The sequence below is a fragment of the Leptodactylus fuscus genome, chromosome 9, assembly GCF_031893055.1.
Source record: "Leptodactylus fuscus isolate aLepFus1 chromosome 9, aLepFus1.hap2, whole genome shotgun sequence".
Taxonomy (NCBI): Eukaryota; Metazoa; Chordata; class Amphibia; order Anura; family Leptodactylidae; genus Leptodactylus; species Leptodactylus fuscus.
The window spans coordinates 58,057,422-58,083,002 of record NC_134273.1 but is presented as its reverse complement, the minus strand read 5'-3'; the positions used below and the strand labels follow the sequence as shown (position 1 = coordinate 58,083,002).

At 42.3% G+C, this 25,581-nt stretch overlaps 1 protein-coding gene across 3 annotated transcripts in view; it reads right to left on the bottom strand.

Annotated features, from left to right (window-relative positions):
- Nucleotides 1–24,792, bottom strand: part of VAV3 (vav guanine nucleotide exchange factor 3) — a 151,892-nt gene extending 127,100 nt beyond the window's left edge. For all 3 annotated transcript variants that reach the window (XM_075287705.1, XM_075287706.1, XM_075287707.1), the window contains exon 1: nt 24,121–24,792. In XM_075287705.1, coding sequence (XP_075143806.1) covers nt 24,121–24,324 — 204 coding nt within the window. In that variant the 5' untranslated portion in view covers nt 24,325–24,792. The remainder of the gene's footprint in view (nt 1–24,120) is intronic.
- Nucleotides 24,793–25,581: the final 789 nt, after the last annotated feature.

The following is a 25,581-nucleotide window of genomic DNA, read 5'->3' as shown; positions in this document are numbered from 1 at the left end:
AAACTGGGCTGTTTAGAGGCTCCCTCCACCATGAATTGGTCCAAACTGGGTTTTTTAGAGGCTCCCTCCACCATGAATTGGTCCAAACTGGGGTTTTTAGAGGCTCCCTCCACCATGAATTGGTCCAAACTGGGGTTTTTAGAGGCTCCCTCCACCATGAATTTGCCCAAACTGGGCTGTTTAGAGGCTCCCTCCACCATGAATTGGTCCAAATTGGGGTTTTTAGAGGCTCCCTCCACCATGAATTTGCCCAAACTGGGCTGGTTAGAGGCTCCCTCCACCATGAATTGGTCCAAACTGGGCTGGTTAGAGGCTCCCTCCACCATGAATTGGTCCAAACTGGGTTTTTTAGAGGCTCCCTCCACCATGAATTGGTCCAAACTGGGGTTTTTAGAGGCTCCCTCCACCATGAATTGGTCCAAACTGGGGTTTTTAGAGGCTCCCTCCACCATGAATTGGTCCAAACTGGGGTTTTTAGAGGCTCCCTCCACCATGAATTTGCCCAAACTGGGCTGTTTAGAGGCTCCCTCCACCATGAATTGGTCCAAACTGGGTTTTTTAGAGGCTCCCTCCACCATGAATTGGTCCAAACTGGGGTTTTTAGAGGCTCCCTCCACCATGAATTGGTCCAAACTGGGTTTTTTAGAGGCTCCCTCCACCATGAATTGGTCCAAACTGGGGTTTTTAGAGGCTCCCTCCACCATGAATTGGTCCAAACTGGGGTTTTTAGAGGCTCCCTCCACCATGAATTTGCCCAAACTCTGCTGGTTAGAGGCTCAATCCACCCTGATTTTCAAAACAAATGTTGGTGCCAACCTCAACTTACTACAAGGGCCAAATTCACTGCTGGTGACAAGCTCTCCTCACTGCAAGTGCCAAATACACATGTTTCAAGGTGTTTTCCTACTGTCAGAGAGGTGGTATTGAGTGTGTAAAGTGTGTAGTTGTTAGGCTGTGATGTTGGGGTAATAGAGGGTCTTTGGTGTGTTAGATGCCCCCAGACATGCTTCCCCTGCTGTCCCAGTGTCATTCCAGAGGTGTTGGCATCATTTCCTGGGGTGTCATAGTGGACTTGGTGACCCTCCAGACACGGATTTGGGTTTCCCCCTTAACGAGTATATGTTCCCCATAGACTATAATGGGGTTCGAAACCCGTTCGAACACACGAACAGTGAGCGGCTGTTCGATTCGAATTTCGAACCTTTTAGTGTTCGCTCATCTCTAATATATATATATATATATATATATATATATATATATATATATATATATATATACACTGCTCAAAAAAATAAAGGGAACACTGAGAGGTTAATGACACTTCTGTCAAATCCTCCTGTCCAGTAATAAAGTAATAATGAATGAGAATCAATTTCTCCTGCTGTTGTGCAAATGGAACAGACAACAGGTAGAAATGACAGGCAATAAGCAAAACCACCCCTATAAAGGAGGGTTCTGCACGTAGTGACCACAGACCATTTCTGAGTTCTCATCCTTTTTGGCTGTTGTTTTGGCCATTTTTGCATTTTTCATTGCTTTCACTCCTAGAGGTAGCATGAGGCAGTGTCTGCAACCCACACAAGTGGCTCAGGTAGTGCAGCTCATCCAGGATGGCACATCAATGCGAGCTGTGGCAAGAAGGTTTGCTGTGTCTGTCGGTGTCGAGTCCAGAGGCTGGAGGCGCTACCAGGAGACAGGCCAGTACACCAGGAGACGTGGAGGGGGCCGTAGAAGAGCAACAACTCAGCAGCAGGACCACTACCTCCGCCTTTGTGCAAGGAGGAACAGGAGGAGCACTGCCAGAGCCCTGCAAAAATGATCTCCAGCAGGCCACAAATGTGCATGTGTCTGCACAAACGGTTAGAAACCGACTCAATGAAGATGGTATGAGGGCCCAACCTCCACAGATGGGGGTTGTGCTCACAGCCCAACACGGTGCAGAACGCTTGGCATTTGCCACAGAACACCAGGTTTGGCAACTTCGCCACTGGCGCCCTGTGCTCTTCACAGATGAAAGCAGGTTTAAAATGAGCACATGTGACAGACGTGACAGAGTCTGGAGACACCGTAGAGAACAATCTGCTGCCTGCAACATCCTTCAGCATGACCGGTTTGGCAGTGGGTCAGTAATGGTGTGGGGTGGCATTTATTTGGAGGGCCACACAGCCCTCCATGTGCTCGCCAGAGGTAGCCTGACTGCCATTAGGTACCAAGATGAGATCCTCAGATCCCTTGTGAGACCATATGCTGGTGCGGTTGGCCCTGGGTTCCTCCTAATGCAGGACAATGCCAGACCTCATGTGGCTGGAGTGTGCCAGCAGTTCCTGCAAGATGAAGGCATTGAAGCTATGGACTGGCCCGCCCGTTCCCCAGACCTGAATTCAATTGAGCACATCTGGGACAACATGACTCGCTCCATCCACCAACGTCATGTTGCACCACAGACTGTCCAGGAGTTGGCAGATGCTTTAGTCCACGTCTAGGAGAAGATCCGAAAGGAAACTATCTGCAACAAAGTTACATCAAAGTTGGATCAGCCTGTAGTGTGTTTTTCAACGTTAATTTTGGGGGTAACTCCAAATCCAGGCCTCTTTGTGCGATTTTGTCGTCATCACATTCAACTTTGTACAGAACAAAGTATTCAAAGAGAAAATTTCATTCATCCAGATATAGGAGGTGTTATTTGAGTGTTCCTTTTCTTTTTTGTGCAGTGTGCCAGAACGTGCCAGAACGATCACAAGCACAAGGAACAAGTTCAGCAGCAGGACAGTTTAAGAGCTGCCGAAACTCCAGAGCAGGCAAACCATCGACGGCAGCAATTTGCTGAATATAAGCGGATCATTGACGCCAACAACACGCAGACGAAGTCGCGGGCACAGGCTAGTTATAATATAAAGAAAGCTGCATAACTTTCCATTTTACAATGATTCACATAAAACCAGAAACCCCATAATGGCTGACACTATTCTCTACTGAGATTTTGTGGGCTATGAATAATTCTGAACTGACAGACGAGATATTTTTCTAGCCATGAAATGAGTTAGACTACAGAGCGGATTTTGTTTTGCTTAGCAGTTACTTTTTTTTCTTCATCCTCCAACATCAGTATTGGATTTAACATGTAAATTAAGTCCATAAAAGGGATTCTGTATAATCTCTGCTCTACATTGTATTTCAACAGTTGCTCATCCCAGAAAAATAGCACATCGGCTTTTCCTAGGCTTCTTCCCGAGATGCGAGGAGGTAAGCAGCTATGTTCAATAGATCTTGGGCGAGGAGATTATGTTGTGATGGACGTCCCCGCTAAAGATGTAAGTGCAGTTTTTAATAGCAATCTGGTCATTTTCTCATCCAACTTAGATTTAGATTCAGGTTTACAGTACAAGTGAGATTTAGTATTGCAATTTTACTCTTAAGCCTTCTTCTGTGACCCTGTACAACCTAATATATTAAATATACAAATCTGCTTTCAACAGGATGGCTTCTAGGGAAGACTAGCTTCAGAAGTCTAGCGGACTCTGCTCTATCTTTAGGAGCTATAGACACCTTTAGGAGGTTGCCCTTTGTAGTAAAGCACAAGTACACTGCCGTACATGTTCTGTGCACTGTTGTACATGTTCTGTACACTGCCATACAGGTTCTGCGCACTGTCTTACAGGTTCTGTATACTGCCCTACAGGTTCTTGGTACTGCCATGCAGGTTCTGCCCACTGCATTACATTTTCAGTACACCGCTGTACTGCCATACAGCCTATGGACACTATTATAGAGGTTCTGTGCAATGCCTTACATGTTTTTACACTGTCATACAGGCTCTGGGCACTGTCTTAAAGGTTCTGTGCACTGCTGAACATGCTTTATACACTGCCATAAAGGTTCTGCCCACTGCTGTACATACAGTCCTATGAAAAAGTTTGGGCACCCCTATTAATCTTAATCATTTTTAGTTCTAAATATTTTGGTATTTGCAACAGCCATTTCAGTTTGATATATCTAATAACTGATGGACACAGTAATATTTCAGGATTGAAATGAGGTCTATTGTACTAACAGAAAATGTGCAATATGCATTAAACCAAAATTTGACCGATGCAAAAGTATGGGCACCTCAACAGAAAAGTGACATTAATATTTAGTACATCCTCCTTTTGCAAAGATAACAGCCTCTAGTCGCTTCCTGTAGCTTTTAATCAGTTCCTGGATCCTGGATAAAGGTATTTTGGACAAACAATTCAAGTTCAGTTAAGTTAGATGGTCGCCAAGCATGGACAGCCCGCTTCAAATCATCCCACAGATGTTCAATGATATTCAGGTCTGGGGACTGGGATGGCCTTTCCAGAACATTGTAATTGTCCCTCTGCATGAATGCCTGAGGATTTGGAGCGGTGTTTTGGATCATTGTCTTGCTGAAATATCCATCCCCGGCGTAACTTCAACTTCGTCACTGATTCTTGAACATTATTCTCAAGAATCTGCTGATACTGAGTGGAATCCATGCGACCCTCAACTTTAACAAGATTCCCGGTGCCGGCATTGGCCACACAGCCCCAAAGCATGATGGAACCTCCACCAAATTTTACAGTGGGTAGCAAGTGTTTTTCTTGGAATGCTGTTTCTTTTTGGACACCATGCATAACGCCTTTTTTTATAACCAAACAACTCAATCTTTGTTTCCAAAATGAAGTTGGCTTCTCCAAATGTGCTTTTGCATACCTCAGGCAACTCTATTTGTGGCGTACGTGCAGAAACGGCTTCTTTCTCATCACTCTCCCATACAGCTTCTATTTGTGCAAAGTGCGCTGTATTGCTGACTGATGCACAGTGACACCATCTGCAGCAAGATGATGCTGCAGCTCTTTGGAGGTGGTCTGTGGATTGTCCTTGACTGTTCTCACCATTCTTCGTCTCTGCCTTTCTGATATTTTTCTTGGCCTGCCACTTCTGGGCTTAACAAGAACTGTCCCTGTGGTCTTCCATTTCCTTACTATGTTCCTCACAGTGGAAACTGACAGGTTAAATCTCTGAGACAACGTTTTGTATCCTTCCCCTGAACAACTATGTTGAACAATCTTTGTTTTCAGATCATTTGAGAGCGGGCTGTCCATGTTCGGCGACCATCTAACTTAACTGAACTTGAATTGTTTTGTAGAAAGAAATGGTCCAAAATACCTTCATCCAGGATCCAGGAACTGATTAAAAGCTACAGGAAGCGACTAGAGGCTGTTATCTTTGCAAAAGGAGGATCTACTAAATATTAATGTCACTTTTCTGTTGAGGTGCCCATACTTTTGCACCGGTCAAATTTTGGTTTAATGCATATTGCACATTTTCTGTTAGTACAATAAACCTCATTTCAATCCTGAAATATTACTGTGTCCATCAGTTATTAGATATATCAAACTGAAATGGCTGTTGCAAATACCAAAATATTTAGAACTAAAAATGATTAAGATTAATAGGGGTGCCCAAACTTTTTCATAGGACTGTACTCTTGGCACTGCCATACAGATTATGCCGACTGCCCTACAGGCTTTTGGCACTTCCATACAGATTCCGTCCACTGCAGTACATGTTCCGTACATTGCTTTACTGGCTCTCGGCACTGTTGTACAGGTATATGCACAGGGTCATGCTTTGTGCAAGCATCAGCATCAGTGCAACACATTCAGTGGCATAAGCAGACCCAGGATTTGGCAGGAGAGAACAGTGATGCAACTAGAGACTCAATATGCCAATGAATGCTAAAGGGCCAATGCATGGGCAATGACAGAAGAGGAGACCTGGAGCACTTGTGAATTTGGGTCTGACCCCATTGCATTTACACATCACTGGCATAAAGATACAAGATAATCATTCCACAATTCTTGTCCTGGCTTAGGGTTGCAAAGGTATGTGTATGCTAGTATATAAGCAAAAAAACGAGAGATAGCACAGCTCACCCATGGAAAATAGAAATCCGTCAATAGGTTTGTACATCTGTAGAAATACTTTGATGCCTGGAAAAATCCTTGAACAAGGTAAGAAAAAAGCGATATCCAAAACTGTCATCCAGCATGAAGAAGGACTATTAAAATACAAAAAAAAATAAATATATATATATATATATATATATATATATATATATATATATATATCTTTTAATCTCATATTTTAAAAAATGTAAGACTATAACGCAGACACCGCTTATTTTACAAGACTGGGAGTAATAGGCGGTTTCCCTTGAAACACGTAAGCAGTGTGTGTCTGTTATATTCTTTCGTTTTGTAATATGTGATAGATTAAAAGTTTATTTTTTTCATTTTCAATAGTCCTTCTAGGTGCTGGACCACATCTTTGGATATTGCTGTTTTATCACCCTGTGTTCGAGAAGTTGTTCTGGGAATTATAGTATTTGTACAGATCTACAGACCTATTGCCCTTACAGGTCTATGCTACATGAAATCCTCCTACACAGCATTACTATTAGATTTGTTACAATGTAGACCTGGCAGACTCTCTTTAAAGCATTTGTTGCCCTGGGAATTACTTTTGCAGCATACAGTGACAGTCTTGCTTCAGTATCATTTGGCTTTTGTTATCACCTCTAATGGAAGTCGCACAGAAGTGCTGCATCACTAGCAGAGCGCCATCATTGCCCCATTATAGAGTCCTGCCCAGCAAGCCGTGAAGATAACAGCCTGACATCTATCTGACACTGAATACATTATCTCAATCTTCTCCTATATCTCCTAAACTGTTTCCTGAAAATCGAATGAGTAAGTCTGAGAGTGATTCATATTATTTCTAATACATCCGAGGGTTGACAGGGCCATGGAGGAGGCCAATAAACAATATGAAGTATTCTTTTCCTCAAAGAAGCCCCCAAAGATTACAGTCATAAATGTGGCATTTAATACTGATGATAAAATTACCAATTAAATTCTACAGATTTATGGATGTTCTATTTAGTGCAGTCATGAATAGAATGAGAAAACAGTGAAAACTGACACAATCAGTGTAGTAGGAGAGCGGAGCAACGCATTTATCAATATACGATTGCATTAAATCTTTACATCTCTGCCTAATGCAGAAATACTGTATATGTTAGTCATACAACATGTATTACCGTTAAAGGGGTTTTCACTCTCAAGGATCCTAAATAAACGTCTAGCCTAGGTAAATTCAAGAGTTTTCCTAAATACATTGCTTTGGAAATGCTGCTTTGTTTGCCTGCTATGTGAGCTCATTCCTCTCCTTATTTAAACATTCTTGTCAAGGCACCCAGCCTGTTCTATCTCCTAATCTAGCATCATAGGATGAACGAAGTGACTTTCTGGAGGGGAAGGGGCCTGAGTTCTCTGTATTACTTTCAGAGCTGTTATATTCTGCTGTGTCCTCAGGACAATCAGGTCAGCTAATTGCACTTTGCTGAAAAAGGCTTGGACAGTATGGTCATCTCTCTATGTAAACACAAAGATAACATTGAGTTTATTGCAAGTCCGTTATCTGTTTTCTCCAACCCTGTGTAATGTAATATACATTAACTGTGATGTGAGCTGCATTAATATAGATTTCTAGTAATCATAATAAAGAGTTTCTCATGCTAAAGGCATAAAGTCTACATCTAGTGGGGTTCGTTATAGTGTCTTGTTCATCAAACAGTCAAAGCCATCCACCAGCTTGTTGAAGAATACAGTAAGTGAGAAGAAGAGTCAGCAAGCAAGTTGCTGAGATAGGGAAATGGGAAAACTCCTTTAAAGGGGGTCTATCACCAGGTTTGTCCATATTTATCTATTAGTGATGATGTGGTTCAGTCATGATGACCCGTGGCAGGATGCACTATGAGAAGAAAGAAAGCTGGCAAGGGTAATTTCATGCTCTGGGAGGTTTTCTGCTGGGAAACCTTGCTTTATGGCAAATACATGGGCATAACAACTACCCAAAAAAATGCTGCAGACCAAATACATCCCTTAATGCCAACAATATTCCTTAGATGTAATTGCCTCATTCAGCAACATAATGTACCTGCCACGCTGCCAAGATTATTCAGGAATGGTTCGAGGAACATGAGGAAGACATCAAGATATTGACTTGGCCTCCATTCCCCAGATCTTATTCCAACTACGGTAAGTGTCTGAGGAATGTGCTGAAAAATTCAGATCCATGGAGGCCACTCCTCATGATTTACAGTTCTAAGACTAAGGCCCTCCCATTGTGGTAAACTAATAAATACCGTAGTAGAATATATAAAATAATAGAATTCTGGCATAATTTGCACCTAAAATATGACATACAGTTTGTATTCTTCATATGTCATGTGGGCGGGGCTTATTGAAAAGGGACATGGTGTAATTTGCTAAACAGTGAGAACAATTTCAGCCTGAGTCTGATCACTGGGGGTCTGTATTGTTTGGACTCCTAGTGATCAGAACAGGAACCTCAAGTACTCCTGAGGGCTCTATGGGAATATGGAGGTGGTGTCCATGATTAATTCATAATCTTGCCACTCCCATAGAGGATTCCTACTCCATTCACATGGGACGCTTGGGACCTCATTTTAATCACTTTTCCTGTGGATAATAGTGGGGTAGTCCCTTTAAATATTCCTTGTGAACTCTCCCTTAAAATTGTCACTGTATTCATAAAACAAATGATCAGAAAAAAATCCTATGAAAAACATGTCATTCCCAAGTGTCCCACTGGGAGCAGAGTTCATCTCACCCTCAAGATGTATTGCCGTAGAGGTCATCAATATACGGAGACAGATCCTTTCACATGATGCCCTTTAAAATGAATTTATGATCATCTTAACCTTCATGTCACTTCTGTAAAATCTATGTAGGAAATTTTCTTAATGAGCCGTACCTAAATCACTCTCTTCTACCATCACTACTTTCCATTAGCTGAAATACTCATCTTAATGTTTTATGGGGAATTGCCACAGCCATCATATATGTAATTGCTATAAAGCCATACAGCTGGTGCAGTTAAATAACAAATTTGGCTCTGCGCACCTGTGTGTCACTTCTATTACATGGAATTGCTGCTGTAGCTATACAGATGTAGCAGAGCTCAGTTTGTCCACGTGATATATTGTATCACTGGATTATGGGTAAACCTACAATATATTTTTTACTTGAGTACGTTGAGATGCTCAAACAGTTTAGCGCTAAACCTAACTCTGCTACATCTGTATCAGTCACTGGTACAGCACAATATTTCTGACATACAGTAGAACCGGATGGTCTATGAAGGTATTATGCACATACTAGAATTAAAAGTGGACTTCTCGAGTAATTTTTGCAGAAGTGTCGTAATGGCTTGTTAACATTTAATTTTATCTTTACATAAGAAATTCTAAGAAAACCCTGCACAAACAAGTCATTTTTTTCGTACATCGGGAAATTTTTTTTTGGTTAAAAGATAAAAAAAACTCAGATATTGCCATCCAAAGAGATTATGAGACTAAGGAAACATGTGTATGGCCGAGTGTGCCGTCCAAGCAGGGCTCCAATGCTCTGTTCTAATATGAAAATTATAGAGCAGATCCTATCCTGCTCCGATATATTGGATAGCCAGAACCCACATAGAATTGGGTGAAGCATGGAAGGCACTGAATGTCATCTGAGTGTGATCCAAGTGACTTCTGTTAAAAAAAAATTAAAAAAAAATCGCACCTTCTTCCAACTTGCACACTCGGTCGTGTACACAAGGCACCACTTGGCATTCATATTAGAGATGTAATACCTAGGTCTACCAAGGGTCTACTGAACTGGACATAGACCGGGTATAGTTGCAGAATAGTTACCAATATTTCAGTCTATAAAATCGAGGCATTTAAGTCCTACCCCTAATACTGTCCCAAAGTGGGATGCGGTGACAACCTTTGTGTGGAGTCTGTATTAACCATTTTCAATCCAGGACAAACTAAATTTACAGGGATTGTTTGCAAATATTTGCAGCAGTTATCAAGTATGCTTCAGCTATGTGAAGGTGACCTAACCTAATATCTAGGACTACATTTTGATATTATTGCATTATCAGACCTTTTACGCAAGCCATAGTGCAAACAAAAGTTTGGCCAGATTTACCTGGGTGGATTTGGTTCAGGAGACTGGATGCTGGTAGTATTTCCCAGACCAAACCCTGAATCGGGTCCCTGGCTCCCATCACCATAGTTATCTACAATGGTGAGAGTTCCTGCTTCCCCTTCTGGTACTGTAACTGTTTTCAGTATGGGATTGTCAAGCCACAGGCCGACAGAGTCTCCTCGCACCATAGATCAATGGGGGCGCCAGTGTGGGATCCTCCCTGATCTGATAATGATAACATATCCTTAGTCATCAATATTTTTAGCACGGAAAACCCTATACAGGTGTGACTGAACACCTTCCGGAATATAGACTAATAGAACAAGTAGCCCAGAAGTAAATAACAGAACCTGCCTGTTAAACCCTTCTCTATAACATCCCTTTTTCAAAGAAATGCCCCAAATCATAAATATGTCCTATCATGAAGCCCTCAAGAAATCGAAATTGAAACATCTAAGTACTCCATCTTTGTGACAAATGAGTCTAAAAAAATGACCACTATGTTATCTTAAGAAAAAGACGAGATTGTCCAGCACTTACAAGAGGACCTTTTATGTCCTTGCAGTTCCAGCGGTATTATTTACCACTACAAAGCTGGCAGTGCGCTGAATTCTGCACACTGTCAGTTCTGCTGTAACGCCCCCAAGTGCTAGAGATATTGGTGCTGTTAGTTTCGGCACTGATATCCCTTCACTTTCAGAAGGACGGGGCTAACAGCCTAATGTCATCGCTGGCCTGTGAGGAACATCCCCCGACAGTACAAGGCTATGGAGCAGTACGATCAGGAGGAGGTTCCTCTCCTATCAGCGATGACACTAGGCTGTTAGCCCCATCCTTCTGAAAGTGAAGGGATATCAGTGCCGAAACTAATAGCACCGATATCTCTAGCCCTCAGGGGTGTACCAGCAAAGCTGACAGTGTGCAGAATTCAGCACACTAGTGGTAAATAATATCGCTGATCTGCGAGGACTTGGACAAGGTCGTCTTTGAATTTAAGTTGACAAAGGGGACACATCCTAGGAAGGATCATCCACATTTCAATCCCACAACACTAGGTTCTTACTAATTCTCTAAATGAACAAGGATCTCGATCTTCGATCTCCTGGCTGGTGGGAGCTCCAGTGATAATCGTGTGATATCAGCAGTACTGGCCTGGTTCTATGGATCACCACTGCCAGCAAACTCAGGAATAGGCAGGTTTGATCTAAGCTGGCCATTTACACACAAACAATTTTTTATATAAGACAGTCAAGAGTTATTTGCCAAATGAAAAGAAAAAAAAAAAAAAACCTTCATAAAGTGAACTCGTACTTTCAGGTGACCTTTCAGTATATTCAGTGGAGTATCAGTATTTCTGGTCATTATTTAACTTATATCCTGCATATCTCTCCAGTATCTCACCCTGTAGATTCCATCTCTGAAAATCCGTATTTCCAGGGCTTAGCTTCAGACTAGAGGCTATGCGATCATCCACACACAGTGCATAAAGAGAAAAGGATCTAGCTTCCCTATCTTTCTATAACGCCCCATCAGAAGCAGTAGCATGGAGCACATTATACGCCATACTTAGCAGCGTAGCTATGAATCCAGCACTGGGGTGAGATAAAACACTTACTACAGCCTGCAGCAACATCTGTTTGTCTCTCTCTGGGTCTCTTAGTCTGCAGATGCTTCCTCTATCAATAACCTTATAATCCTTCTCCTCTGAGTGTCTGAATATTATAAGAACATAGGGAGGGTGGGGAAAAAAAGGAATCCTGCATGTGCCCGATTTACTAAGAGGCCGGAACTCCTTGATAATTCAGGAGCACCTTTATTAACACTGGTGCACAAAGACTTAGTCTTGATAAGTCTGCCCCAATGTTCTGTTAACACATGAGAGAAGAGAAGACAATTTTCTGTGAAACTTCTTGAAGTGCCACATGGCACACGTAGGTGTTCTGCCTTTTAGATCTGTGCAAGAAATAAGAGCTGGTTTGTCCATTTCTAGTTCTCTCTGACCACGGCATCGCAGGTCCATATACTAAATGAAGAGGCGGCCACCAACACTTCTCTAGAAGGATTGTCATATGTTACAGCGATCTTCACAGTGGCAGATGCTCTTGTGTTAAAGAGAAAAGTGTTGAATTTACGTCTAGGTTTTAGTCTGGAAAAAAAATGTACCAGCAGATGGTAGGAAATGATATCTTCCCACGTTCAGTATAATACAGGAAATGGAAAGACAATGGTTTCCCCTGTAAGTCTAAGAATATTCTCACTATAAGCCGGAGATGCAGTGGAAATTGAAACGTATGGATCCCACAATGTACACTGAGAATGAGAGAGAAAGTAACAGTGTAGCACAGAAGGTTTACTGGAAAGATTCGTGACGAGATATTCTTAAGAATCGGTCGTATGAGCTGTTCCTCTTCACTTTCTTTTATTTCCATTGAAGAAGCTACATGTTCCATAATAAAGAACGTGGCGGTAAATCAAATATCAGATGAATAGACATGTCATGTATATATCAAATGGTTTGTATGGGCATCAACCCAAAAACAATTCATATATGATTTTTATTATAATCAAATTAGTAGGGAGAAAAATGTGCTATAAACTAATATAGGCCATTAGCTATCACCTCCATACACAGATGGTCACGTATACACCCGTATCTGACCTCATTCTATCAGGTGGCATTGTAAACAATTGTTCTTATAGATGCTGCCAACTACAGGTCAAAATGTATGGGCATGGCTATACAGATTCCTGATGAAAAGATATACTGTAAGAAAAAGGCGGGTAGAAGTTTCAGTGACCTACAATAAGAGGCCAACAAAAGACTAAATGACTCAAGATGACGCAAGACATTTCTCATTTGAAGCATACCAAAACTTGTAGGAGACTTCAGGATAAGTTGCCATGTATGTACAAGAGGAATATGTATATTTCTGGCTATAGTATGGCTTGCATTTACAACCTTCTAGTATTTTTCCCTGCAGATGTCTCTGGTTCTAATTCCCATTTGTTTCTGGGGTTATGTTTGAGACTAGGTGCTATGTTGTCCCCCATAGACCACACATAGAGGAAACAGGAGATTCCACTCCCTTTTCCACACTTGCTAACTCAGAAGCAGCATGGAGGATATTATACTGCAGTACTGAGCAGTAGTGATGTGGATAAAGCACTTACTATTAGCTCCAGCATGTGTCCCTGCTTCTCTCACACTCCGATCCCCTCCTCTGCCTACTATTGGCAGCTGTAATGTGACACGTGTGCAGGATGAAAGTCCATCTAAGGGTGTGTTCACAGGGCGGAAAATGAAGAGGAATTTATCTTCATTTTCCGCTATTGGCATTTTTGTCGCAGTCTAGCCGCGATGGGATGCCGAAGCAGTGCATAAGCATTACATCGTGACATCCCACTCCTGACTAGGCCAGAATAAATGGGCCTAATCAGGAGGGAGCCTCGAGCCGCGGACTCCGCAGCAGAATCAGCTACGGATACATGGCAAGATCAAGCAGGATGCTTCTTTTTTCCGAGTCCTGCTGAGATCTCTGCCTCCCATTGAAAACAATGAAAGACAGATTCTGGGCGGAGTCTGCTCCGGATTCGGGGGCGAAATCCTCCCCCAAATCCATGGCAAATTCTTCTGTGTGAACAGTTCCTTGGGAAAATAATACAAATACAGCAGCAAAAGATTCACATCTGCGCCCAGCTCTCCGTCGTTCAGGTCTGCTAGAGACCCAAATAACGGAGAGCTGGACCACTGAAACAGCGGATATCCATGGATATTGATGAACCCCATACACTATAATGGCGTCCATCAGGTGTCCACCGTTTGTATAATGTAAAATGTGCTACAAGGTTTAATATTTACTCGCACTACAGATTTATGCAAAGTTTGATGAAAAGTTAGAGACCATTGAAAGAGGTTGTCCACTGAGAAAATAGATTGGGGTAAATTAATTATACAATCCCCACCAATCCCCTGCTGCTCCTGATCTGATCTCTTCTCAACACACACAAAGTACCAGGAAATGTCTGCTTTGACAATCACTGGCAGACGTGGGGCATTTTCTCTGTATTATACTATACTTCTTGCTACAAAGATAGCACACTGACCTTGCCATTCACGCGTCAATGTGGGGGGCCATGAGCCTGGATGCAATGCTCGGGACAGGTCTTATTCCTGCCCATTCTGCATTAGGGGCTCATTCCTTGAAGCGTATGGGTTGGTGGAGGACATGGACAGTACATGGATGCCATCTGTGTTATGTCTATTCCATTTTCCATGTACCCATATAGGACACAATTTTGCATGCATGTAGCCTAAGTGACAGTAGCAATAAATACTGCTCATGGTTGGGATGGTAGAGTTTGGTCATACATGAAGAGGTCATGGCAGGCAGAGTTTGACAAGTGCACTAAGTTAGAAACAAGACCATGTCCATGGTCTGGCATAATACTTTATGTAAAATGACTTTTGTAATGTCAGGAAACAAAGGCTCATATTGCTCAAAGACTATTGCAGTGTCCTGGTATCAAGGACAAAGGCTAGGCTACACCACTGACCCTTTAAAACCTAGCAAGGTGTAAAGGCCCAGAATTTGGTAACCCTAGAAGCCTATGCTTGCAGAAAACTGTAATGCCAACTACCCAGCTTTTCTCTGTCTGTTATATAATAGCTTGAAAAATCCTATAAAACTACACTGTAAGTAGCACTTGTGAAACATTTTTTGATGATGTAAATATCTACTTTATATACATTACCAATGACAGTACACGCTACTTCCAAATTAAGCAATACACTTAGGTGTCTCCTCCCTAAATCTCCCTTATAATTAATGGCCTTTTATTAGAAAAGAATGTCTTACAGCAAAGCAGAAATAAAAGTTACAAGTCGCAATAAATAATAGGCGATCCAGATAATATATATATATAATATATAGCATGAATCACAATAGTAATTCTGTAGGCTCAGATGTAACCTGAGCCACCAGAATCTGGTCTAAGGATCTCTCATTGCTAGATATATAATACTCTCACTGGAGTGCTACAGTAATATGGATTACTCCAGATCACTCATGATATCTATTGAACAGAATATGTTACTTAGAAAACATATAATATATGAGGAAATACTTGCAATAAATGAAGGAATATGTTACTTAGAATACTTATAATATATGAAGGAATGCTTATGAGATATGAAGAATATGTTACTTAGAATACTTATAATATACTAGCCTCTGCCCGCCACTTTGTCTACGTGTTGTTGGCATCGATGATCCTCTTATATTCAGCAAATTACTGCCATCAATGGTTTGCCTGCTCCAACGTTTCAGCAGTTCTCAAGCTGTCCTGCTGCTGAACTTGTTCCTCGTGCCATGCCTGTGATTGTTCCAGCATCTCAGCAGCTCACTGGGACGCCATATAATAAGTGTGTTGTTGGCGTCGATGATCCGCCTACTCTGGTGTTTCAGCAGCTCTGAAGCTGGCCTGCCGCTGAACTTGTTCCTGGTGGCATGCCTGTGATTGTTTTGGCATCTCAGCAGCTCGCCATATAATGAGTGTGTTGTAGGTGTTGATGATTCGCATGCTCCAGCGTTTTGGCTGCTCTAAGAGCCACTTGACGTCTAGCTTGCTCAATCCCCCTGAGCTCTGCTTGAGTAGAACTCTGTTGACTTCTGGCTACCTTCATAGCTCTCGTGATTTTAGAATTTTACAACAAATTTGATTTTCTTTTTCCCAGCATGTTTAAAATTAGAAAACTGCCATTTGGATTAAATGGGCTGCCTGAAGCAGATCAGATAATATGCAAATACTTGTACACAATGGACTCAGGCTTATCTATGCATTTACATAGAGAGATAACAGAACAGCTTTATCAGCGATCTCCAATTAGCTGAGAGAGTCCTTCTGGCAACAGCAGTTTAATATAGCATATGAACATAAATTCATAGCAGGCATGAAGCCATGTCATTTACCGGTATAAAAAGTAGCCTATGTTTTAATCGAGGTTTCAAACTATCTATGTGCCAAATTTCATCCAAATCGGTTAAGCCATTTTTGCGTGATTGACTAACAAACACACAAACTTTCACTTTTATAATAGTAGGATTTACTACTAGTAGTAGTAGTAGGATAGTAGGATAGTATGAGGGAATACTTATAATACATGACGGAATATGTTACTTAGAATACTTATGATATACTCAAAAATATCAGGGAATACGTTGCATATAACACTTGTAATATATCAGGTAATATGTTTCTTACACTAGGTCACTCTAGCGTTTGGCATTTCCGTTCTTTGGTTCCACTTAAGGACCCAAAAACGGAAACCCAATCCAGTTAAAAAGAGGTTACCCGCAAACCCTATAGATTATAATAATGATCTGTCAAGATTCCGCCCAGTTTCCACCTGTTTCAACTTTCTGGTTTGTATTGGGGGGTTTTGTATTTTGTAATTCCATTTTGAGCCTTTATAATAATAAATTACTGGCCATGATACCGCTTTAATAAATCAGCCCCAATGGTGTAACCTGCTCCTCAAGAAACATCCTGTAGCTACGATATAAGTTGTATATCTGTAGTACGACTGCACTTAAATACAGATCACAAGTGTCCATCTTTGTTTCTACAAGGAAACATTCACAAAGGGTCTCCACATCCGCACACTTGACATCTGCACATTCTTGCACTGCAAGCCTGAATATTCATCGGAACTTACTTGCCCTCAAAAAGCTAGCTGTATATGTAGTAAGTCTATGACAAAAGGTTAAAAACAGTCACAGAAACCACTTCCTACAATCGACTGTACCAGGAGACTTCCTAGACCAGTTATCATTCTTAACATACAGACCCAACTGCACTATAATGGCGCAGCTCACAGCCACATGACAGCGGAGATAAGATGGCTCAATTTTCTTTTTCTTTTTTTGAGTCATATTCCCAAAGAAATCCGTCGAGTGAAATCAATGTGTTATATAGTTCCGCTATACTGCTTACTGTATATACATAGACCAATCGCACCAGGAATGTCACAGCATGACTACACCTTGGAACCTGGCTCAGGACCACAGAGTTTACACCAGGCTAAGAACCGACCACTGATACTTTGGATCAGCATCATATCACTAGCTCTTGGAAACTGCATCATGACTGACAAAGATTTCTGTTCATACAATTCACGTTCTTAATATCTATTAGTTACTGCTCCACTGACTTCAGCATAGTTGGAATTTTCTCTGTAGTCTCCACCATTCCTGAGCAACAAGCTCAGGTCGTTTTGATGCTTGATATGCTATGTAAGCTCTGCAATGTCAGAAGGGAGGTGTCAGGCAGGGGGCGTGATTCAGACATCCAATCAGAGGCAGCCAGTGTCAGAGCTCAGAATTCCTTGTCTGCTAACTAGTATATCAGGCACCAAAACTAACAGTATTAATTACTCAGGAACGGTGGGGACTAGAGAAAAAATTCCAACTGTGCCAGAATCAGGAGAGCAGCAGCTATTACGTGATGAAAGGTCGTCATTAAATGGGTTTTTCCAAGGTTGTCCTCTGTCTCAATGACAACATATGTAATGCTGCTCCATCCAATGACAATGGGGCTATCAGGGACAGCCCAGCAGTCATAAAGATTGAGTGAATATTCAATCATCGCTATATACAAATTGGTGACACGAAACCCTATGAATGATAAGGGTTCCAGTGGTCGGGAGAAAAGGAGTCTGTCACCAGGTCCCAGCATATCACCTCAGACATATAGATAGGCTAGGATGACTTGAATCAAACAGCGTTTTACTCCTCTGAATTGGTGCCTCTGGTGCTGAGATATCGCTGTTTTTGTTAATATGCGAATGAGAACTTTGGAGCAACAAAGATGATGCCGCTGCTCTAGACAGGCAGAACACTTGTTACTCCAAAAGGGTCATTTACATAGTGACAAAAACAGTCATATATCAGAAATGTTTGCACCGATTCACAAAGAAAAAATACTGTTTTATTCAGGTGACCCTACCTATCTATGTGCAAGGCTGGCATTGATATGCTGGGTTCTGGTGACCGATTCCCTTTGAGAGCTACAAACAGGAGGGTTGTTCCCAGTTAGGCTGCGTTCACACAGAGTTTTTTGGTCAGGAATTCGGTATACAGTACTATGGTGAGGCATTTTTAGGAGGAGGAATTTGAGTCAGTTTCCTGACCAAATTCCTGACCAAAAAACTCTAAGGGTATAGTCACACAGAGTTTTTGCAGGCATATATTGACGCAGAATCTTCCTCAAAATCGACCTGCAAAAAAGGCTCACATTTATTTCAATGGTAGCTGTACGGTTCTTTTTCCCGCTAGCAATTTTTTTCCAACTAGCAAGAAAAAGAAGCAACATGCCCTTTCTTCACATGGATTCCACGACTGGCTTAGCTGCGGTGCGAGACTCACTCCCGATTAGGCCCATTCATTCGGGTCTAATGCACCGCATTGGCATCCCGTCATGGCTAGCCGCGCGGAGAGTTCACATGACGGAAAAGGTTTCCGCCATGTGAACATACCCTTAGACTGTCAGGAACACCTCTCGCCTCTCGGTAATGGCAATGATATCTCTTCACCCGGGGAACATAATGGAAAAGCCGACTTTCTAGCGGTATATAAAACCACATGTGCTCAAGAACATGAAAGGTCCTCTTTAAGTCACCAGAACCCATGAAAACTCTTTCATGGCTGAAATGGGAAACCTGTTTCTGCGCAAGCCTAAGGTGGTTTGGAGAACTGAAATAACTACAGATGAGCGAGTAGTATTCGATTGAGTAGGTATTCTATACAGTGTATAGCATTCGGCCAATCAATGCTGGTTCTGCAGCAGGCTCTTCTTTGCTAGTCGGGAGAGCTGGCAGCTTGCGGTTATGCAGGAGCTGACGATTTCTCCTAGGAACGCATTGACCAGCGTTGATTGGCTGAATGCTATACATTGTACAGCATTTGGCCAATCAACGCTGATTAAGCCGGAGGCTCATCTGTGAGGAGGCGGAGTCTAAGATCGGACCACAGCAGTCTTCATTGTGGTCCGATCTTAGACTCCGCCTCATCACAGACGAGCCTCTGGCAGAACCAGCGTTGATTGTCCCCACGAACGGAAGATCAGCGCAACTTCAAGCACTGGACAGTTAAGCACATGGACCCCATAGCATATAATGGGCTCCGTGTGCTTGCCGCGCACTGCCAGCATGAATCATTTCTGCGGGCAGTGCGCAGCAAGCACACGGACCTGTTATAGTCTATGGGGTCCGTGCACTTTAACTGCACAGCGCTCCTCCTAAACACTCTCCTCCTGCTACTCGTGGACTTGGTGACTCTCCTTTAGTCAAATAGTGGTTTCCCCTGAAACGAGCAATTTTTTTTTTTTTTAAAGTAATCTGATTATTAAAGTTTCAAATGGTACAAAAACGAACAGAGTGGGACGTAATATTGCAGCGATTCAATACAATAAACAGTAAGAAGATTCTCATAGACTCCTATTACTTGAATAGAAGAGGCGCCACACGCGCTCCCCATCCACTAACAGCTTGTGGCCACTCACCTATGTGGGGTCCTCGTGTCAGACCACCACAGACCACATAATGATGACATATCCTATTCTAAAATTCAATTCATACTTGATGTAACCTATTAAATTAACCACATGAAATAATCTTACAAATTTTCCAGAGTATAATAATAATAATATAGACAGTATGTACACGTGACTAAAGTGGCACTGCCTGGTATCTGTGTGGCATCTATGAGTAAGATTAATAAATGATAGGGCAAGGCCACATTAGCACAAACATACGTCTGCTCTATGTTGGTTCGGGACCTTTTTACGGCATGATATGGCAACATTATGTGCATTTGTTTTACACTAAGGTAGGATAAACATTTACCTGCATAGAAAGGTGAGATACTTTTATAGGAAGGAGAAAAGTGTATACTTGGATTCAGTAACGGGGCGCTCCCATTTAATGCAGTTTTTGACACTGCAGTAACAAAACATAATAATTTGAATTCACTGTAACACAAATCATCCAATGACAGACTGATCCAGAGAAGAGTAACCAGCTGCCAAACCGGCAATAGACAGACTGTAGACCTGAAGGAATTAGATCACCCTGTCACAGGGCTGTCGATCTTTGACTACATCCTAGGGGAGTGATGCGACATGCTTACTGGTATCACCAGTGAGACTCCCATGTAACGAGACACATACCATAGTAGATGAGGCTGGATGAAGACCCAGGCCCATCAAGTCCAATCTATAACCCTATAATGTTGATCAATCTAGAAGAATGCAAAAAAAAAAAAAAACACTAACCAATGTCAGGGAGAAAAAAAAATCCTTCCTGACTCCAAATCTAGATCAACTCACCAAAATCTAAAACCTGTAACCTAAGGCCACCAAGGGAACCAAAGGAGCATCACCATTGGTAAGTAGGGGGATTTAAATGAGTGTCCAGGATGTCTATATTTCTACCCTATTCTTAGTATAGATCATCAATTTGGCTGAGATCTGACTCCGAGCACCCCCACGATCAGCTGTTTTCAGAACCGTACTGTACTAGAACTACACAGATCAAGTGCATGATCCTAGCTTGTCCCACTGTATGGAGCTGTATAGTTCTGGTACACTGCAGCAAACAGCTGATCGGCAGGGGTAAATATTTTTTCATTTGCTGCTGTATTTTTTCACTCTCCTCCCCTTTATGGAGTTGTCTGGGATTAGAGACTGTTTGCTAATGCTGGTCATACACAGTAGATAAATGTTGGCCAAACCTGCCAATAGCTGACCCTCTAATGTCTATAGAAGCTATTAACTCTCCTTTACAGCAGATGTTGGGAGAGATATGGCTCAGGCCGTTGGATTCAGTTTCCCAATCCTTTTGTATCTCGGGTATTTAATGTTAAGGCCTCACGTAGTGAGCTGCAGTCAAAAAGCGTAACAGGAAAACCTGGGCGGAAATGCATTGCGGTTTTTTCAGCAACACTTTTCACAGAAAGGGTCAGCGCACACAGAGTTTTTTGGCGCTGATTTTGACGCTGAATATATTGGGAGGCTTTTTTTGGAGGCTGATTTTGAGGCGGATTCAGCGTCAAAATCAGTGCCAAAAAAAACTCCGTGTGCACTGACAAAAAGTCTGCAGAGTTTCTGCTGCAACTGTACCTATACAGAAAATGCCGCCATTTCCGTAGAAATAATTGACATGCTGCAATTTACAAAAACACAACGGATATTGAAATCACAGCATGTCCGCTGCGGATGTTTTTTTGCAATGTGAGGATGAATTAGACAGAATCCCATATACTTTGCAGGTACTGTTAAAACACAGTGGTTTTTGACACAGAAAAATTGCAGGGTCTGCATTATGTGGGGCCCTGGCCTAAAAGAGTAACTGAAGAGGTAGGCTGCAACATTTTATATACAGAAAGTGAATAATTATACGTGTTTTTTGCAAATGTAATGCTAACACTAGCTATATACGATATAAATGTGCAGTCCTGTCTCCTTGTACTATAAATGTCAGCCCCGCAAGCTACACACAGTCTGAGCTACTCAGCTATGACATCCTCCAGCCCTTATGTGACCTACTGCTCAACGGAAACCATACTGAACCAGCCACACGTTGTGATATTTCTGACATCTGTCATGTGACAATCATATATGTGCGAGTATAAAGAAAATGGTAGTGATACCGCACATAGAAAAACTGGGCGACACGTATGTAGTATTGGCAGCCGTACTGGTAATCGCCTATATAGATATGTGTCTCTAAAATGTATAGCTATAAATGCGGACACCAGTTATATTCAGCACCGTCAAATTATAACCTATACATACTGATTACGTGAATACGTGTTGCCCAGTACTTATTATCTGCACATGTACATTATACTAGTAATATGTATGCGCATGGTTTGTCGGTATTACCATCACAGCCGCTCAGTACAGGGAGTTCAATCTGTTCAGCATCAGTAAACACTGACACAAGTTTATTATCATTGTGGAGATACAAGGCCGGCTGTGAGGTCTGGACACACATCCTCGCAGTAGTCACAGTGTATACAACGTTATTACCAGAAACAGAACATATGTGTAGGATCCACAAAGGAACATTGTAGTAAAATACGATGGGTAAACTGCTAAATATATGAGAAAAATACAATAAACTATGTACAGTATATGGAAGGGAAACACCAGTACAAAGTTTCTCTATTACAATCTATTTTATGGACTGTGATTATGATGTTGCCTAGCAACCAGGAGGTGAAGAAAACAGGTGACTACCTACAGTCAGTCCTGTGCAGTGTGGTCACCTGGTGCGAATGGTGATGGGTTCAAGTAAGGACTGGGGGTGGCGCAATAATCCCTGCCTGCCGATAGATAGATAGATAGATAGATAGATAGATAGATAGATAGATAGATAGATAGATAGATCTATATACAGGATAGATAGATGGATAGATAGATAGATCCATATACACACATATAAAATGTATGCCATATACAAACGTATTAATATTGGATACTTTTCACCAAGATGCGATTGACAATACAAGCCAAACGCCTGACCAATAGTTTGAGTGAGAGTACACAGGTAAGTCTGGATTCTGCTCCTACCCCTAATATAAGCAGCACCATATTTGTCTACCCGCCATGTTTATATAGCCCCCGCTCTATGAAAAAACTACTCTGGAGTCTGTGCAGACCACGTTGAAGCCCTTCATCAGAGGAATATGTCAAGAAGACTTCCCCACGTATACGACCAATAACAGATTCCGACATATGCTATTTATCTATTTCTAGTTATTTATTTTATGCTTCCTTGTATAGCACCATCATATTCCGCAGCGCTTTACACACAGTCACTGTCCCATATAGGGCTGACATTCTACATTCCCTATCATACTGTATAAGCAAAGAACTGTATATGTCACATACTGACTGCCATTCTTAAAAAAAATAAAAATACTCCGACCACTATGAGGTATATATTTTTATACCGTGCCCTGTGTATAAGAAAGCACAAGAGCTTTCCCCATACGAAGGCACCGTCACTTTTTAAACTTTATCGTATGAACAGAGTCCTATAGATATGTATAACATATTGCTTCAGTCCACAGTGCCCTTTCCTACATAGTGATGTAACATCCAATGGCAGTCATTTGACAACTTGGGCAACATGACAGTCCCTGACTATGGGCGCAATAATATGGGAACCTAGAAGCCCAAAAGGAACTGACAGGAAGAGAGTAGGACCAGAGTAATACTATAACTGTAAATATATAGCTTTCCATTTTTGCAAGTCTCACCCTATTCTGTCAAGTTGCCCTAACTGTGGACAGCTCCTCCAAGTGCACAGCATGGCAGCTCAGGGGTTGGCATATTGGGTCTGAATTTTTGTAAGTCAAAACTGATAATTTTTCATTGTGATTTTACCCGTTACTCCAGAACCATGCGGACGGTTAGGCGGACAAACATATTCACCTCCCTGTTATATGCCCTTGACACTGTGAGACAACATCGATGCCAACCAATATGGGGGCATTTATATTGCCAGTCAAGAGGAGACAGTCACAAGAGAATCGGGAAATGACATCCAACGTGATCACAGAAGTTTCATTAGGGCTACAGGGTGACGTCTGGTCACACGACATAGAATTGTACCTAAAACTGCAACTAATGGTGAATAGTCGCACTGAAAGCCAGAAGGTTTGGATTCTGTCCAAATTTTGTTTTGGGGCTTATAATGCAATTGTGTTTACTAACATTGGTTGTGATGTAGTGACATTGTGATCTTATGTCCCCATGTAGCCCTAGCTTTAACGGGTCAAACAATGAGCCATGTTACATCTTTCATAGGATATACATTCACTGTGTGTATATGACTGAGATTAGACTGTGAGCCCCATAGGTACAATTGTAAGACCTGTACGGCGCTGCAGAATATGTTGGCGATATGTTAATAATGCCAATAAGATGGTACAGTAACAGCATACGAGGCATGAATACAAAGCAGAACAGGCTACATTTCACTCACCTGGGACATCTGCGGTCGAAGGTTAATGTCCTTCAAGTTAATGCAGCTGGGCTGCAGGTTCTTGAGCAGCTGGCACAGAAGGACCCCATCCCGGAGGGTCTGGGCCAGGTCGAACACCTGAGCCGTGTCCCATGTGACCCTGTGGTTTTGTGGCAGCACCCTGCACCTGATCAGCCACTGGGCACACTGTCTCCAAGGCTCCATGGTGCAGGTAAGATGAGAGAAAGTGCTAGTGCAAGATTAGGATGCCAGGAAAGTAAAGGAGGGCAACTAAGACAGGGGGCTACAGCTCGTCAGGGCTCATCTTCCCTGTAGGGGTCTTTGGCAGGAGAAGTTCAGTAGAAATCTTCCTGAGGAGATGCACAGTGCAGTGTGGCCTGGATCAATACCATGGGTGCAGGGTCACAGGCTCCTTCACACCCAGCTGGTGTGCTGTGCAGGGTGCAGGCTGCTGCTCATCTGGGCTCCTCTTCATGTTGGCAGGACATGAGCTCCTTCTCCTCCGTGCAGCCCCCGAGCTCTTCACCTGGCTGTCCCTGTAGCGGTCCCTCTCTCTGACTTGCAGCTACTTTGCCAGTCCCATCCTCAGCAGCCGCCCGTCACTGTCTCTGCTCTTCCTCTGTCTCCAGTCCCGTCGCCTCTCTGTAGATCTGCCTTGGGCTGCAGCTCCTGTGGCACGCATGCGCAGTGCGCGGCATGTGGATGTGTGACACTACCTGCTGTCATTACACGGAGGAGGGGGAGGCTCAGATACCAGATGCGGCTGCTGTCTGCCTGGTGTCAGGGTGCTGCCACTACAGCTCTTAAAGGGACAGTAAGCCCTCATCACACAAATTACAGCTGCCATGGCTTCTACATATCTTATCAGAAAATACAGTAAATAAAACACGGCCAGTCTGGTATGACTGATAACAGAGAACAATGAAATGTACTGAAATGAAGTGCAAATACACAAGGAATAGAGAGTGTCTGAGGCTGAGGTCACACATTGCGGAAATGCAGCAGAAAAATATCCTGGACTGTACAGTCCTAGTAAAGTGGATACGATTTTATTGAATCTAATCCACACATTGCAGGGGAAAAAGCTGCACAAAATGCAGTGATACGTTTAGTATGTAGCGGTATGTGTAGTATGTAGCGGTATGTGTAGTATGCAGTGGTATGTGTAGTATGTAGCGGTATGTGTAGTATGCAGTGGTATGTGTAGTATGTAGCGGTATGTGTAGTATGTAGCAGTACGTGTAGTATGTAGTGGTATGTGTAGTATGTAGCGGTACGTGTAATTTGTAGCGGTACGTGTAGTATGTAGCGGTACGTGTAGTATGTAGTGGTATGTGTAGTATGCAGTGGTATGTGTAGTATGCAGTGGTATGTGTAGTATGTAGCGGTATGTGTAGTATGCAATGGTATGTGTAGTATGTAGCGGTATGTGTAGTATGCAGTGGTATGTGTAGTATGTAG